At 26.7% G+C, this 18,102-nt stretch overlaps 1 protein-coding gene across 1 annotated transcript; it reads right to left on the bottom strand.

Moving 5' to 3' along the window:
* LOC145841570 (dynein axonemal heavy chain 6-like) lies at nt 1–8,875 on the bottom strand. The gene is made up of 13 exons (XM_082948925.1): nt 8,776–8,875; nt 4,060–4,217; nt 3,562–3,747; nt 2,858–3,147; nt 2,214–2,411; nt 1,904–2,048; nt 1,615–1,808; nt 1,364–1,478; nt 1,002–1,102; nt 545–674; nt 424–475; nt 114–237; nt 1–4 (listed from the first exon to the last, which is right to left on the bottom strand). The coding sequence occupies exons 1-13, from the start codon at nt 8,873–8,875 to the stop codon at nt 1–3; spliced, it is 1,797 nt and encodes a 598-aa protein (XP_082805051.1).
* Nucleotides 8,876–18,102: the final 9,227 nt, after the last annotated feature.

The following is an 18,102-nucleotide window of genomic DNA, read 5'->3' as shown; positions in this document are numbered from 1 at the left end:
TTATCTAACGCAGTTGATTATGTAAATGTAAACATATACATAATTTCAGATTATAGAGAAGCCTTTAACTTGAATTTGTCAAAAGTGTAGATAAACAACGACGAATGATTAACCTGTTCATGATATCAGTGATGTGAGTTTGAAATTTGTTGAGGTCGGGATCAAACTGCATTCCTTCCAAATCGATGCCGAGCTCAGTGATGAAGAGCGGCTTGCGCGACATATCCACTTCTATATCTGAATTTATTTTTAATTAAATATTTATATGCATCATTAAAAAGAAATGACAGAAGCAGTATATTTACAGTTAAAGTTGAATTTAATATCAAAACGTTTTCACTGGTAAAACGTAAAAAACTTATTATTTCACTTGTTTATCAAATACTTAAATAATGTAGAACAGTATTTTAGCTTAAACACTACCTCCAGCCATTCCTTTTTTCTCTTTCTTTTCTTCGGGTTGATTTGCTTCTTCCTGAAAAGTAAAGAAAATAAAATTTGAATGACATGAAAACAAATAAACAAAATGATACAAAAATCTTACATCTCTCCAGCTTTGAATCACATCATCAGCAGGAGTCATTTCCAGTAAAGTTTTAATTTTAGACAACAAAAATTCAGTTGACTTTTTAGCCAAGGTTTGCATGGTCGTTGCTATGATGTAGTCGACAAGTCTACATTGAATCAGTGAGTAAGTTACTTTGTATATTTTTGCACGAAATTATTAATAAATTATTGTAATTAGCTTTCAAATATAAATTATAAACATTATAGATTCAAAAAGTAAGAAAAAACATAGAAGTGCACTTTTTTTTTTTTTAATATATAACTTTCTTATTAATAACAATCATGTCAAATGACAACTTCACTTAAATAAACAGTGCAAAGTGTTGTCTAAAACCTTATTTTCAGCATTAAATTAATAAACTTAAATTAAAATAAAGACTATCTTGAGCAAACTTAAAAAAAAATGTGTTACAAGCAACGCATATCACACTAACTTAATAAAGCTACTCAATCTCTTGCATTGGGCTCTTTTATTTGCTTGCTCTGTGTAAGTCATTTTTTCTGGTCCATCACCCAACACAATATCCATTCGCGACTATTATGATCAAAAAAATAAAACTTTCTAAGATTTAAACGAAATACAAGATAAACAAAACAATTACTATATATGCTAGTTTTTTTAAGATTGTATGTTTTTATACCTAATATTAAATTTTCCTATAAAGATAGTTTTTTCTATACGCTTCTGAGCTAAATTGCTCTCTAAAATTTTAACTGCCACCATTGTTTGAAACTTTAATTAGGATACAGTAAGGAAGGACTAAAAATATAAACTAAAATAATAAACTAAACTAACTTTTAATGCAGTGGAAGAAGCAATAGATTGATTAATGCCATTTAGTAACTGCTTGTTCATATTTGCATCGTTGAAATAATCATCTGGAGTAAAACCAGCTTCCAAAAGTGACGTCCTATAAAAATACTTGATTAGCTTGTGAACTTTTTTTATAACTACGTTACAGAAACTAGTTATAGTTATTTATATAATAAGTACTAGAAATATTTACAGTAAACTTAAAAACAGCTTTTTCTTTTATATCTACCAACCTGCAGGCATTTCTGACTACTTCTTTGACGAGCTCTCTGAATTCATACAACCTGTACTTGACAGTACGCAGTTGCGCGTACTGCATCTCGGTGAAGTCCTCAAGATTGAAAGTTTTTGCTTGTATGACGCACAAATGCATGTCTCCCACCCGGTAACACAACTCTTTTATGTTCAACAATGCCTCTCGGAGAGCCTGTTTGAAAAAAAATAAGTTGTTTTTTAACGATTTAAAAAGTGTAAGATAGAGTACATTTGAAAAAATATATAAAATTGCTTAGTAAAACTAACTGGATGAAGGAAAAATAAGTTCTTTTTCAACGATTTCGTATTAATTTTCAAATTGCTGTGCCGCACATTTTTTCTCCAAACAGCAAACGCTTTCCACATTCGAAACATCGTAAAAGTTTTAATGCCTATCAGCTTACAGTACAACCTATTTTATGCATGCCAAAGTTTTTGAACGTTTAAGCTAAATAATGTTTAATAAAACTTAATTACTAGTAGACTAAAAAATTGCTTTAAAATTAGAACAGCTTTAGTAAACAACAATTTTTGGGTTGTATTACTACTGTAAAATAATAAAACAAGCTTGACTTACTGGAACTCTTTTTTCCACCTGTCTAATTCGGTGAAGACTTGCTCCTTTCCTTTAATCCTGATGACTCCGCGAGAGCTCATTGTCATGTAGTTGTTCACATTGACTTGATCGTAAGGCACAACTTTCAGGTTGTAAGGTGAGTAATCATTCGATGATTGATGGTGGCGCGGTGTCATGTACAAATAATCAACTTTCTTGCTGTTTGAATTATAATATACCTTGCAGTTTGTTACATACTTTAATTAAAAGTTTGACTTATACTCATTCAGTTAAAGGAAATATTGACTCAACAAAAGTGCAATATACAGTAACCTGCCACCTGTATACGCACTTCCTAGGTATGTACTGCCAGTGTGGTACGCACTTTTTAGCCGAAAAACGTAGTGTTCAAAATGATATTTTTTGCTTTAGAATAGTTTAAAGTTCTGTATTGTGACTGGTGTTTTAATAATAAATAATAAAAACTACTTTAAAAAACTTTTTTTAATATCACCAAAGGAAACTTTTCAATAAAATCTGTGTTTTAGATATATATTTATTTATTTAAGTTCATAGGAAAGTTTATAATTTTAATGTTTGATACATAGTGAGATTAATTGTTTTCTAGACTTTTAAATAAAATTAAAAATAATAGAGTAACTAACTTGCATTTGATTATTTCAATGATATCCAAAGGGTCTCTGATATCAACAGAGTATATGGCTTCTAAATTTGCTTTCTTTAGAACTTCAAGGTCATAGTGAGGTTTGAATTTGTATATTGACATTGGGTCCCTTACTGAAACTGCAGGTTTTGACGACTTTTTGGAGTCGAGTCGATACGAAGACATATAATTGGCTGGAATCTCTTCAGTCTTGTCGTGAAACGAAGCTGCAGATATTGTTCTGGTCTTTCTACTTTTGCTTACCATTGACAATACAGAACGACCAGGGCCCTATAATATTTATTAAGCTGATCTAAACTTTTGGTTTTTATATTACAACTTAAGTTTTGTTTTTTATAAGTCTGATAAAATTATTTTAGTTTAAAAGGCAGTTTTAATGAAATAAGTAACATAAAGTTCATAAGAGACTATGTAAGTTATAAAAACAAACTTCATGTCATTACAGTTTAATATTTTTCAAGTATGTTGGGGAATGTACCTTGAAACTTACACTAATAAAAATATTATTACTTTAATTGATCTTATACTATATTTAAACAATACAATTTACTAAATTTTGGTATAAAAATAATATTTTGTCACTAAACAAATTACAACATCTTAAAGTAAAAATTTAATTTGTTAACACTTAAACACATAAAACTTGAATGTGCTGATGAAACTCTATGAACATTGAAAAATTACCAGATGAAATGTTTGTTTTTTCAGAAGCTTTCGAGGTGTTTCGTTTCTGTACCTCAGATCAGTGGCTGAAGTTGGAGCAACATAAACACCTGTTCTTTGAGTCCAGCCTCTTTGTGATAAAACTTGTTTGTTTTCTCTTTGTATGTTTTCTGGTTGGTTTCTATCTTGAAACGTAGACAATGTTGGCTGTAATGGTGATTAACAAAATTAGTTATCATGAAGATATTTTAAATGTAAAACAAACAATCCTAAAGTTATGAAAATATTAAACTATTTATTTTTTTAGAATGTTAAAAGCATGAAAACAGATTTTTAATAAATCGTAAACTTTAAAAGTATTTACGTAGAAACTTTAAAAACAGAAATATAAATAGAAAATAAAACTATAAGTTTCTCAATAATTTTATTTTCATTTTGTATAAGCTTAAATTTTCTTAAAAATATGTTTTTAAAATGTTTAATTTACTGAAATATAAAATAGTTCTTATTAATACCCACTAGTGGATCAAGTTTTGCTGGTTGACGCCTCTTGATTGCCATGCGTTGTGTTCTGGTTACTCTGTGTAACCCCAAAGTTAAAGGATTAAACTTTGGTGGTGTAGGCTTAAAATAAAGCCTGGATTTAAGTTCTTTGTAGCTACATCCTAATCGGACACCTGAAAAAATGAATTCTAGTATAACAAAAAACCAACTATTACTATACCTACAAGCATCAATCAAAACTTTTAGCATTTTACAAGTATTTCGATAAAGCATCTACAATAAAAATAAGCCTTCATTATAAATAAATTTGAGCATTCAACTTATTGATATAAAAATAAACATAAAAAAATAAACATAAAAATGGTTTTTATTATTTAGTTAGGGTTTGAAAAAATTCTTAAGAAAAAATAGAGCCTAAAAATACAACTACAACTTTTTAGAGGTGATCTCATAAATTATTAAATTTTCTGGTATCATCAAAACTTACAGCTTAGAAGAAAAACCATTAATTTAGTAAACGATTTATTTTTCAATTAATCACAGTTAATCATAAGTAATTAATTTGTAGAATTTGTTGTTAGTTTCAAATCAAACAGAAACATATAATGAAAAATAACTCGGTAATTTGAGCAAATTAATAGAAATTAATCAGACATTAGACTTTAACACACAAAATTATTATTTACTGTGATTACTGGTAAGAAATAAAAACAATTATAATTTTTTAAATACCAATAAAATCCTGTAGACAAAATATTTTTAGCAAAAACAAGATCTGTATGGAGAAAACAATGTAAACAAAAATAATTACAAAATCTTACTTAAATACTAAAACAGTACTTGTCAACACTCAAAAGCTTTAACAAAACAAAATGTTGTGTTACTTTCTTTTTTACAGTAAAATCCACATTGAAACTGTACAATGAGATAAGTTTTCATAGTATCTTATATTTTTATAAAAATTCTGGCTAGGGGTAAAATTGTTGTTCTTGATAAGTTGAATCAATTTGTAAGATTTTTGTATTAGTTATTAGTGCTTTTTACCTTATATTAAAATTTAAGAAATTTTTGAGACATCAACAGACAAAGTTAAATTAGTTCAATAGGTTACTTATAAAGGCACAAACTAATAAGGTGAAAATAATTTTTTTTAATAAAAACCTATATTCTCCTAAAGTTTTTGAGAAATTGTTTAAGCTTCTCATAGTAATACAGGGGTTGGCAAACTGTTGCCCGCGAGCAAAATGCGGCTTGTGAAGCCAAAATTTGCGACCTGCAAGGTACTTTTTTGCTAAAATTATAGTTTTTTAATCCAAAATAAAATATTATAAAAACTTAGAATTAGACTCCTGTTTCAATAAATAATCTTAACTAGTGCTTTATTATTGCTTATTTTATCATATTTTTTATTTCAAACAGTATTTTTATACTAAAAACAACAACTATTTTAAAATAAATGCGGCCCTTGAAGACTTTTTCAAAATAGTGCGGCCTGTGAGCAATTTTATCAAAAAAAATTGGCCCGCAAGATACAAAAGGCTGCCGACCTCTAGTGTAATATATAACATAATAAGAACAACTTGTAGGAAACCTATTTTTTTAGTTTCTTATTAAATCCGTTTTTAAATCTATATGATTTTTTTTGCTTCCTACAAAAGTTGTCTTTGTAATATTTCAAAGAACATTATAAAAAATTTGAAGTATAAAGCTGAAAAGAGCTATTAAAAACTTATCTTCTATACCAGGGGTAGGCAGGTCAAAAAAGGAACGTTTTTATGTGCTTTAAAAAACATATTTAAAGATAATTTTTTGAACAAAAAAAATTTAGGCTATAAGATTATCTATTAAAGATAGCACTAAAACATACCTTTTGTTTTTGTTTTTTGAGAATATTAATATATTAAACTAGTTGGAAAAAAAATTAATGTGGCCCGCAGTTTGCCGACCCTTGTTCTATACATTTGTATAGGAAACTTTTTTTAAACAGTTAACATTTCAAAGATTAATAGAAACTTTTTGTACAATAAAAAGTTATTTACAGTATAAACTTTAATTCTTCAAATGTCAATGTTAATCCTTGTAAAAAATGTTAATATGTGACCCCCCACCACTAAAGCTTTAATGAAACAAATTACATTTTACAAAAAAGAAACACAGAAAATTAGTCATTAAAACTAGATCAATTTTTTTAAGTATCTAAACAGTCAAAAGTTTTAAATAAAATTTAAGTTACTTTGATTTGCAACTATTTTATAGGTTAAGTTACAGCTATAGAAAACAAGTTGGCAAACTGCGGCCAGCTGACCAAATGTGGCTAGCAAATCAACAATTTCCAATGCACTTTTTAGCCTTAAAGTTAATGGTTTACCCTATTCAAATGCTGGATCTGGCCATAGCTTACCAAGATCCGGATCTAACTATAGTTTAAAATTATCAAAATACTCAGATCAGGTTTTGGCTAGTTTTAAATGTTAAAGGTCATATCTAGTTCTGCTTAGATCTTTAATCTTCATAGAAATCCAAACTATAGCCAGATAGGAACGATTTTTTAGTCAAGATCCAACTAAAACCTGATCTAAATATTTATTATCAAAATCTAGTTAGATCCTGACCTGGGCAAGCTAAAGGCAGATCTAGCTAGATTTGGTAGAACACTATAAAAACATACTATATCAAAACAATAAAAAATAGTTTTTTTTGCAGTAAAAACTTATATTTAGGCTATTAAGAGCATAGGGGGGGTCCACCTTGGTTATTACAAGTTGATCTTATTTCATAGGTTTTATCTGAACTATCAGATATTTTTAACTACTTGAAAAAATTCAAAGTATTTTTTGAGACATGAGCAATCAAAATCAGTGACCTCAATAGGTTCCTAATGGAAGGCGCAAACTTAAAACACAAAAAAAAGACCATTTCACTAAAAATCAATCTCCTCCTTCATTATTTGATCAATCTTCTTCAAATTTTAGAGAAAGTGTATTATTAAACACTAAAAAGATTGAATGCAGGAATTTTTTTAATTTTGAAAAATAAATTTTTTATTAAAAATAAACCAACTTTTTTTTTGTTTTTTTAATCTGAAATTTTTATTTTATAATATTTAAAAAATTCCAACATTCAGAGTCTTATAAACTATAAAAGGAACGTTTCTTGAAAGTTTGAGGTCTCTAACTCAAAAAATGAAGAAGAAGATTGATAGGTTTTTAGTGATTTTTTAAATTTAAAAGAAGATTGACCCCAAAAAATTTGTGGTCTATATGTTTGTATCGGAAACTTTTTATAAAAATTACTATATCTCAAAATTTTAATAAGATTTTTTAGTTCTATAAAAACTGGCTTGTAGTTTCTACTTCAAGCTTTCATATAAGATCCTATGTTATTTTTAGTAAAAAAATGTCCGAACCCCCCCTATGCCAAATTAATTAAGTAGTAATTACAAGTGCCTACTACTAAATACTATTGTTACTTACTACATAAATGTTTGATTTTATTAAGTATTTTTCTATTGATTATTACATTTATTATAATTGTGGTCCCTGAAAAGATTTTATTTTTTTTTACTAGTAAGCAAATTTTTAAATGAAAAATTGGCCCTTGAACTATAAAAGGCTGCTTACTCCATATATAGAACTAATTCTAAATTAAATTATGAATGACATTTACTCAATATAGGTTTTGAAAATTGTGTGCTGATGTCTTTTTTGAATATCATCATGTTGGTGTAAGCTGAAGAAAAATGTTTTATTGAAACTATTAATGTTTTTTTAACATATTTATCTAAGTGTGCTCAGTAAGTTACTTACAGTAACTAAGGTAGGCTCTTTGACATGCACTTGGAATCTAGCTTCTATTAAGTGTTATATTAAGATGGGAGCGTTGCTGCTTGTTGTGCTTGTAGTGTGCGTGGACAGCAATGCTGTATTTTTAAACCTAGACATTGATGTCTTTTTCAAGTATTTACATACATTTAATGAGAACAAAAATATACAATTTTCTCTACAATAATAACAACTCTTGCAATTTATATTTCTAATTTAATTAAGTACAAATTGTGAAAATTTGAAAACTACTATTTAAAAAATGAAAGAGTAGATAAATTCTAACAACAATAGTCTTCTTAATTTTCCTCTTTTACAAGGATCTAATTCAGCTTTCCAACATTAATACTTTATACCACATAAGTTAAACTTAAACATTTTAAACTGTAGAAAATTTCAACTAGTTGTGATTACTGTTTCAATTTGCGTTGAAATTCAGCTTATAAAAAACAAGATGGACCACTGTTTCTATAGCATAATTAAAGTACAATATTTTTTATTAACTATTGGGCTTGTTTCAAACTCAAAACTTTGAAATATTTTGTCATGCAGTGGTAAAAATTATTTTAAGTTTATTTTTTAAGCTAAATGTTCTTGATAACACCTCCTTGGTAACTTAAGTTTCAGGATTTTCCTACACTTTGTAGCGTTTGATTTAATGTTGAGACTTAGAGTATTTGATCAGCAAAAGTCTAATGTAATTATTTTTTAGAATCGGCTACTTAGAAATACTAAATTATTTTAACAGTAATGTATAGTTCAATGTGAAAAGCAGTATGTGCACTTATACAAAGTAAAATTTAAGCTTTCATAGCTTTGAATACTTAAAACACTAGCACATAAATAAATTTTGTATACTTATACAGATTTTAAGATTTTTATTCTTATTAAATTAAGAAAAAAAACTAACTTGTTCTAAATCTTGTTTCCTTGCTGCTAGATTCCTGATTTTCACTGTTTTCGTCATTTGAAATATTTGTTACTGTACTTATTCGAGGTTCTTCACTCATGTCTAAACTTTTTCACACTAACATTTTGTTTTTTACTGTTTTTCTTTAATGAAATTGTTTAAACTACTTTTTTTTTAATCTTAATACATAAAATTTATTGTCAAAATTGTTTTGGAAAAAATTAAAAACTGTAGCTATTTCAAAATTCATTTGTACTTTAAGAGTTAAAAAGAAAAGTGTCTTTAATGTTAAATAGCTTAAAGTTTGGGCTGTTTTAAAAGAAACTTAGCTGTAGATAATAGTTAGTTAGATACACAATTGGAAGACATTGTATTATGACGTATCTATTGCATTGCTATGGAGTTTTAAGTTTGAAATTTTGTTTTATAGTGTTTCACTAAAACTAATAAACTTAAGGCATCGTTAACAGTAAACAAAGATGTAATTAATCTAAAGTGCAACAACAAAGATAAAAGTAAAATAAAAGTTAATTAAACTGCTATATTTTAGTTAAATCATTTTTTACTTGAATTACTGCAATAAAACGCAGATTTAAAATTTTCTTCATAACATCAAACTAGTAACTTTATTTAGTTTTTTTTTTAGATAAAAGATCTTTAAAATATAATAAAAGCTATTCCAGTATATTTCTAACAAACATAGTTCTTTTTTTTTGCTTAAATTTAAATAAAGAATAAAAACAATCTACAATTACAGAAAGAGGCAATACTTATACTTATACACATCAGACGTGAAACAATTTTTGTAAACTTTTTAAAACTGTTGAAAATATACCGCCTGAAAAAAAAATAATTTCAAATATTTACTATCTTATAAAAAGTTTTTTTTTTTTAATTTTTTGTAAAGTCAAACCTATCGATTTCACTTATACACCATTTTATTTTTCATTAAACTCGCTTTAGATTTTTAAAATTAAAGTTAATATTTTAATACTGCTTATCAAAACTTACGATTTACTACAAAAGCCTAAAGATATAAAACTTTAAAAAAACTGACTTAATAATCAGTGTATCTTAATTTCATAATATGTAGAAATGTTAAATGAAAGTTTAAGTTTTTGCGATATAATTACTACTAAATAGTTTTCATTTACTTTAAAAAGTTTTAAGAGTGATTTAGACATTGACTTTTTATTATACAGTAAAAAATCAAAAAAAAATTGGTAGTACCAAAGTATTTTAAAGTATTCTACAAAATTTCATAAAATGTGCTTGCTTAAGTTGTTTAAGCTTATAAATATTTATAAAGATTTATACGTATTAAAAATTTATAAAAGTAAAAACAAATTATCACTATAATTTAAAATTTGAAGATTTTTGTTTATAAATAAGTTAAACATTACCTTTTAAAATTAAAAAATATTTTTAACATTCATTTTTAGATTCACATTCACTACCTTATTTTTATACTTTTTCAAAAACCAAAACTAAAATTTGCAACATAAAAGTCTTGATAAGGAAATTAAAAACCATCATAGATATTAAAACAATTTTACATTTTTTACTTTGCAAAGAATTATACCTACAAAAATAACAAATCTAATTTACGTTGCTTTATGAAAACATCGAAAACACGAAATAAACTCATTTTTACTAAATCTAGGTAACCGGGTCAAAAAATCTTCCGTTCGCCGCTACTAAGTTGACCGTTGTTTACTTGAAAGTTTGTGCATTTAGAAGTTTCTAGTAATTTCAATAAAGTAATAGAATGAAAATCGAATTACCTAATGTAAAGTTTAAGTAGCTATCTCATGTATTAAAAATAGAACAAAAACATTCTATTTTATAAATATAAAACATAAATCCGATTCTCATTACCATGTAATTGGTGTTGAAAAGTGTTTTTCGTTCGTTAAGCTAATTTTTTTTGTCTTTATTAAGCTAGCTTTTGTTTTAGTATAATAATGTAGTTACTTTTTTCGGAGGTTACCTTTGAAAATATTATTTGTTCACTTTAACAGTTTTTAGGGTCATAAACTAATCCTCTATCGATGTACCGATGAAGACTCTGAAAGTTAGGATTTTTTTATGTTGTAAAAATGACTTATATGTGAAAAAAAGGTAGGCCTTTTGTTGTAGGCTAAAATATGATGGCAATAGTTTAGTCTTATTTGATAAAATGGGTTTAGTTAATCAGAACCAATAAGTTATCAAACTAAATAGATTTATCTTAATTCTTTAGTTTTAGTGATCACTTTAACAAAAAAAAATATTTAACAAATGCATAAACATAAAAACACTAAAGCTTACATTTTGCTAGTCGAAATAAAATGAAAAATTTTCTACAGCTAATTATTTTTGGTTTTATAATATCCAACACTAGCTTGGTAATAAGCGAGTGGAGTAGGTTGCAATATTTTTTTAACAAAGTTGAATTTTTTAAAGAATAAAAAAAAGCGTCAAAGCAAATTCAATTGTTCAACTTTTAGTTTCTTCTCAAAGCCATTGATTAATGCTAAATTAGAGTTTTTTGATAAAGCTGAAAAACAAACCAAAACCCAATCAAAAGTAAATTCAAAACTTTTAAATAAACTCTTTTAAAAGGTAAAAAAAGTTGCCTATTTATATGAAGGCACTAATGGGTAAAACTACCTTATTAAGAAAATTAAAACGCATAATTTTCAAAAACATAACAAAAAGTCACTTATGTTTAAAATTACTAACTACTTGTGCTTTATTGTTTATTTTATTCTATCATGTTTTGTGTTTAAAACAGTACACTTTGTATTGATTACCTCAACAAACATAGATGGAGCCTGCAAAATTTTTTTATTTAAACAACGCGGCTTGTGATATTTAAACAAAAAACTAGCTGTGAAATGCTGCCGAGTCCGACCCTAACTCTTATTTAAGTTTAACATCATGCAAGATCTTTCTTATAAATATTAAAATTTACAATTGACGCAACCGCTATCGTTCAACATTACGCTTTAATGACGTCTGTATGCGCGAACTGATTAGCCTTAATATCAGCGCTGATGAGTGGGAAGAGCATGAAGTTGAACGTGAAAAAATGCAGTTTTCGATATAAAAGACTGGAAAAAAAGGGAAAATAGCACTTCAAGAAACCGAAGTAAACGAAAAATTGCATATATATAAAGTTTTGTTTGTGGTATATACAAAAACAGCCGGTTGTGGCTTATAACAGGCCTTTTTTTTTGTTGTTATCGTTATTTCTACTGCTGTTGTTACTAATATAATTATTTATCAAAAATAGTCTTTTTATTTTAGCACTCACCAAAAAAGTGATGTAAGAGTTTTAATATTTAACAGTTGTTTAGTCTGTTAGATAAAACACTAAGCTTTTGTTTTTAACAAAAACGAGTTATTTAGCTTAGTTTACATATATTATAACTAAAAATATCTAACCTCTGATAATCATTCAGCATTGTGTGTTTTGATCCTTCCCCGATTGTTTAGATCATTGAACGAACTGATGTTGTCGACTTAAATAAACATATTAGAACGCATAAACGAATAAACATAAGCAGCCTTCATAAGTTGCAACGAAACATTAAAAATTTATTAAGAATAAGTTTGATTATAAAGTTAATGTTTAATCATTGTTTTCAAAGTTTTAAGAAATAAAATAGTTTTACTATCTATTCTAAAATAGCGACGTTGCTTATCAGGTACCTATAAAAAAATCCTGAAAATAGCTTGAGGCATTATATTTAAATATACCTAATTCATAAAAGTTTGATGTCAAATAAATTGATAACCCGACAGTCGGCGCAAATCACGTTGTGCTGAAAATAGGGTATGGAGTTTTGTATAAAATCAACATTATGTGATTTTATCCAAACACTACATTTTAAAACAGCCTAAGATTGTGTTTAAAGATTTTTACTGACTAAAATAATTCCTAATAGACCAAAAAATCTAGATTTAAACTACAAGCTTTATAAATGTTTTATCTCCAGACCTTTACACATTATAACGAGGTTTTCAAAAGCCATTTGCAACTCAAAAAAGTTGTATTTTTCATTTTAATAAACTTAAATAGTACCTAAAGCTTTTTGAATTGATCTAAATTCTTTTTCAAAAGTTAAATGAAATTTAAAAGTTTCAGTTAGAATTAAAAAATATTAAGTTATTAAATTAATAAAATATACTGTCAATAAAGCTATCTTTCCATTTGCGTTTTATCATTTTCAATGGAAGTTAACAACTTTTTTTGCAAAGATACAGTTTTTTAGATCAGTAATGTCTTTTGAAATCTGGATTTAAAAATTTAGTATTTTAAGCAAGCTCTACCGTAGCTTTCTAATTATTTAACACAGGGATTGGAAAACCCCCAAAGCCAAAATCTGAGGCCTGCGAGATATTTTTTAAAGCAAAATAGCCTCTTAAAATTTATCATTCAAAATTCCACCTGCCCTAACTGTATATTTAAAAAATATATATAAATTTTTGTATACGAGAAATTATAAATTAAATTTATCTTTAAAAACAAAAATTATGTAAACCTATCTCTTAAAATGAATTATATTATAAGAGTTTTTTTAATTAAAAAACAGACAGAAAGAAAATGGGAAACTTTGACTAAACTAAAAGTCAATTCAACGGAAACATATCACTTCTAACAAACTAGTTTTTATTGAAAGTTTTACTACAATAAGAAATAATAGACGTTTGTTTTATGGTTTTCCACGTTTTTCAGCAGAAAACTCATGGAATTTGAAATATTGTGAAATATAACATTTTAGTACAACTTTTAGGTAAGTAATCGGAATTATCTATTTTAGAAACATTAGCCGGAATATTAAGTGAATAACTATTATGTTTTTATTTTAATGTTACCTAACATTGAAATGTCACATTACTTACTTTTCATTTCAATAAACTAATAATATTTACTCTAATACATAAGAAAGAAACAAAAAGTAATCTTAATTTAAAATGCAGTTTTACTAAAAAACGCAAAAAATATCATTCTAAGTTGCGAGAACACTTGCGGTTGATAAAATCGTTGAGGTTGTTTTTGAATATGGGTGCATACCATGGGGAAAGTCGCAGTGAGACAGCAGGTAGGCTGGAATATTGATGAGGTTAAAAAAACAGGCCATTTTAGAATGTAAGGAGGGGCATAATTTAAAGGATACACTAGATATTCCGGAGTTGATGATAAAGAGCAAAAAAATCTCAGGGAAGTTTTTATGAAACTTTTGGATGGGGCCATTGTTTTTTTTAACTTCGGGAAAGGGGTACTAGAAAAAAAGTTTGGGAAACCATGTTCTTCATCCTTTGGATTACTTTAATCTACTACAAACCTTATTAACGCTTAAAAGTACGCATAGTATTTCTACTTATTTAAAACCTATTAGTCTAACAATGAAGTTAGTTTAAAAATTACAAAAAAAAAAATTCAACTAGATTCATAGTCTCACTCAGTTTAATATAAGATAACAACGATTAGCGAATAAAAAAACATCATGAAACATTTTTTAATTATCCTATGTTTTAATAAAACAGACGAGCTGGATTGTTATTGGGTTTGTACCTTCTGTTTGAATTTGTCCATGAGGGACTTGGCAAAACCGCTCATCATTTTGTAGCTATTAGTAGCTTGATTCACGGTGTTTTGGACGAAAACTTCTACGATCTTCTTGTCATCTTCAAAAGCACTTAAAGAAAAATCCTTGACGTTTTTAAACGCTTCAGACGACAAAGCGCTTTGGAAGGATTCTTTTACTGCTTCAGTGAATTTCGATGCTTGCTTTACGGTGGTCGAAGCGAAACCTTTCACCCCGTCTACAAAGTGTACTAAACCTTCTACTGTAGCTTGAAGTTCGTCATCATCATATAGCTTTATATCATTTAAGTCTTTAAGAATCTGGTAAATGCTAAGGTCGCCCTGTAGTACTTTGGCGGCGACCTTAGCAGATTTTACCTTTACTTTCTCATACATGCAAGTAGATTGATGCTTGGCGAACTGTAAGAAACTGTCAGCTACTTCTTCTGAATTTTCGTTATTAGACATCGAAGCTTCAACAAAATTTGCCTGATTTAGTTAAAATTAAAAATCTGAAAGGTTTTAAAGCTTTATATTTTTTAATTTAAAAAACTATATAAAAAGGTTAAAGATAGAAACTAAGTAAGTAAAAGATTCAAATAGGTTCTATTTGAATAAGATTTATTTAAGCACTGACGAGGTCTTTGACCGAAACTTAGTTTGCAAAATAAATTTTTGAAAGAATAAATATATCAACTAAGTATAATAAATTCATATTTATATAAACTTAAAATTATCAAAACTATATTACAAGAATTTACATATAATTCTAAAAACTTAAACATAGTCTGTAAGGATAAAAAAAGCCTTATGCATAAGTTAACCTACAAACTTATTGATACATCTTAAACAGTACATATAATTTTCTTTTTTGAAAAAATGTATGAAATAAAAATCCATTGAACAAATTTATAAAAAATAACATTTTACTTCCATGTTTTAAATATTGTTTATTAGACAAATTTCTATAAAGTCAAAACATAAATTTTTCACAATTTTTAACTCTGAAAAGTTGCAAGTTAGATGGGGCAGGTGGTGACCGTTAACACGATAGCATTTTTTTTTATATGTTGATCATAAGTCATGTTACTAGCTTTGCCTTAAATGAAATAAAATTTAGAAAATTAACTGTATTTAAATAAAAAAGTAAATTAGTTTTTAATACAACAAACTAGTTTTTAAATTTTAATTAGCCTATTAAGTTCTTTCATAAACGAAAACCTATGTAAAGTTTAATCTAGCCCGACTTTAGTTTTTTAATTAATTTTAATTAGTATTTTGATTAGCTTAAGTTAGCTCATGTGTTTGGCAATCCTGCTTATTAAGCTTAACTTTATTAAGCCTTTTCAATAATAAACTATAAGTCTTATTTTGTTTTATAGGGAAAAAAATATATAGTAGAACCAAACTGTACTCAGATAAGAAGTTTTCTTACCCAAGAAGTAATGAATGAGCAAAGTTATTCTAACAGAGTTTCTACTTTTAAAGGCAAAAAGCCAGTATTAGTGACTAAAAACTAGCTTAAATTACACTAAGCTAGTCTTTGTAAAAGAAAAAAGTGAATCTAAGGGTTTCAAAAATTTTGCAGGTTTTCCAAATTTCTTCCAGGTTTTTAGAAGTACACATTTTTAGGCCTATTTTTAGTTTAAAGTAAGTTTATGGTAAGAAACTGTGTTAAATAGCATAATAACATTAAAAAGATACTGTAAAGCTATTTCAAATATATTTTTTAATGAAATAAATTTTTTGATAATTACAAAGTGTTTTTATTTATATGATAGATTTTTTGAGACAATTTGAAGTTTCACTACTGAACATGTGAAAATCCTTAAAATTCCAGGTTTTTTAAGTGATTTTTATTTGAAGTTCCAGGTTTTTTCAGGACTTTTTCAAAATCCCATAATCCAGGTTTTTCCAGTTCTTTTTGCTTAAGTTGTCAAACTCTAGGTTTTTACAGGATTCCAGGTAAAGTTGCAACGCTGAATTTTCAATATGACCAAAAAATGATTATTTTTTGTATAAATACTTTATTATTTTGGCATTATTAAGTATTTATACAAAAAATGAGTTAATAAAGCACAATTTCTAAAGGAATAATATCATTTAAAATTTTAAAATAGAGCCTAAGATTCAGCAATTACATCCAAACTAGTCAGAATTTTACAAAAAAAAAAATTATAGTAGTCTAAAAGAGTCGCAACCCTGTATTAAACTATCCTGGTTTGGCCTGAGTTTACTAAAGTTTTTAGATAACCTTAAAATTAGTAAACAAGTTATAAAAATTTATAATCTTTGCCTCAAAAAAAAAAAAAAACAGTCCTGAGTTTTTTAAACCTTTATTTTTTTTTTTACTTTTTAAAATATATAAAATAAAACATTTTCAACAAAGTCGTAAAAAAATAATAGTTATAATTTTGGTTAAAAGTTATATAAAATTTGTATAAAATATAAAAAGTTTATCAAAACCAAATAAAATAAATATCTTTGAAAATATATAAAAAATATGTCCTGACATTAGTAAAACAATCAAAAAATATCCTAAATTTTTCATAAAATAATAAAGCTAATTTTAGTCACGATGAGTTTAGGAATGAAATTTAAATTATTCTGAGTGTGTGGCAGTCTTGAGTAAACTTTCAAAAAAGCTTAATTGTCTTGAGTTTTTGAAATTAAACTAAATATAAACTAAGCAACATTTTTGGGTACCTCTTTAAAATATCCTAACACCCTATTTTTTTTATACCTAACAAATTTTTGAGCTACCTATGGATGAACACATTTAGATATCAAGATAATTAAACTTACACAGATTACAAAAAAAAAAAACAGAATTTTTATAAGATAAATATGAGTACTTAGCTAATGTTAGGAAAACTAGTTGTTAAACTTAAGCAAAAGTATACATGTTCTCAATTTAAAAATTTTGACCTAGAATTATTTTGGAAGTTTTGTAAAAATATTCAACTTTTACATGATTATTTTATTATTTTCACTAGCTCAAGTTAGATAGTATGTATGACAGTTCTGATTACTAAATTAAACATGCTACTCACTGTAGATCCTGTTACCAGCTTTGTCTGAGTAAGAGTGATTATTGTAGAACTAAACAATACTTATACAAGAAGTAATTTTACCTACCTAATTCTTAGTGAGCAAAATAATTTTTGAGAGCTAATAATGCACATAAAGCACATTAATTGAATAAAATGTCCATAGTTCTATTGAACCTAATATAAATTTTAGACTTATACCTTCATTCATAACCTTATTGCTAAACTGTGAGTGAGGAGAAGTAGGGATATGATAACAATTGAAGTTTAATAAAAGGTTTATTTCATAAAAACAAATACAAATAATCTAGATTTACTGTCTTTACAAAAATTATTTTACTCGCTTAAGTCAGTCAGTATAAATAACAATTCTGCTTACTAGTCTTAATCTTCTAACCCAAGAAGTAATGAATGAGCAAAGTTATTCTAACAGAGTTTCTACTTTTAAAGGCAAAAAGCCAGCATTAGTGACTAAAAACTAGCTTAAATTACACTAAGCTAGTCTTTGTAAAAGAAAAAAGTGAATCTAAGGGTTTCAAAAATTTTGCAGGTTTTCCAAATTTCTTCCAGGTTTTTAGAAGTACACATTTTTAGGCCTATTTTTAGTTTAAAGTAAGTTTATGGTAAGAAACTGTGTTAAATAGCATAATAACATTAAAAAGATACTGTAAAGCTATTTCAAATATATTTTTTAATGAAATA

Source organism: Thalia democratica, chromosome 7 (genome assembly GCF_965202585.1).
Source record: "Thalia democratica chromosome 7, ktThaDemo2.hap1.1, whole genome shotgun sequence".
In the NCBI taxonomy this organism is placed as follows: Eukaryota; Metazoa; Chordata; class Thaliacea; order Salpida; family Salpidae; genus Thalia; species Thalia democratica.
Note: the sequence above shows the minus strand (reverse complement) of the source record. Positions and strands in the feature narration are given on the sequence as shown.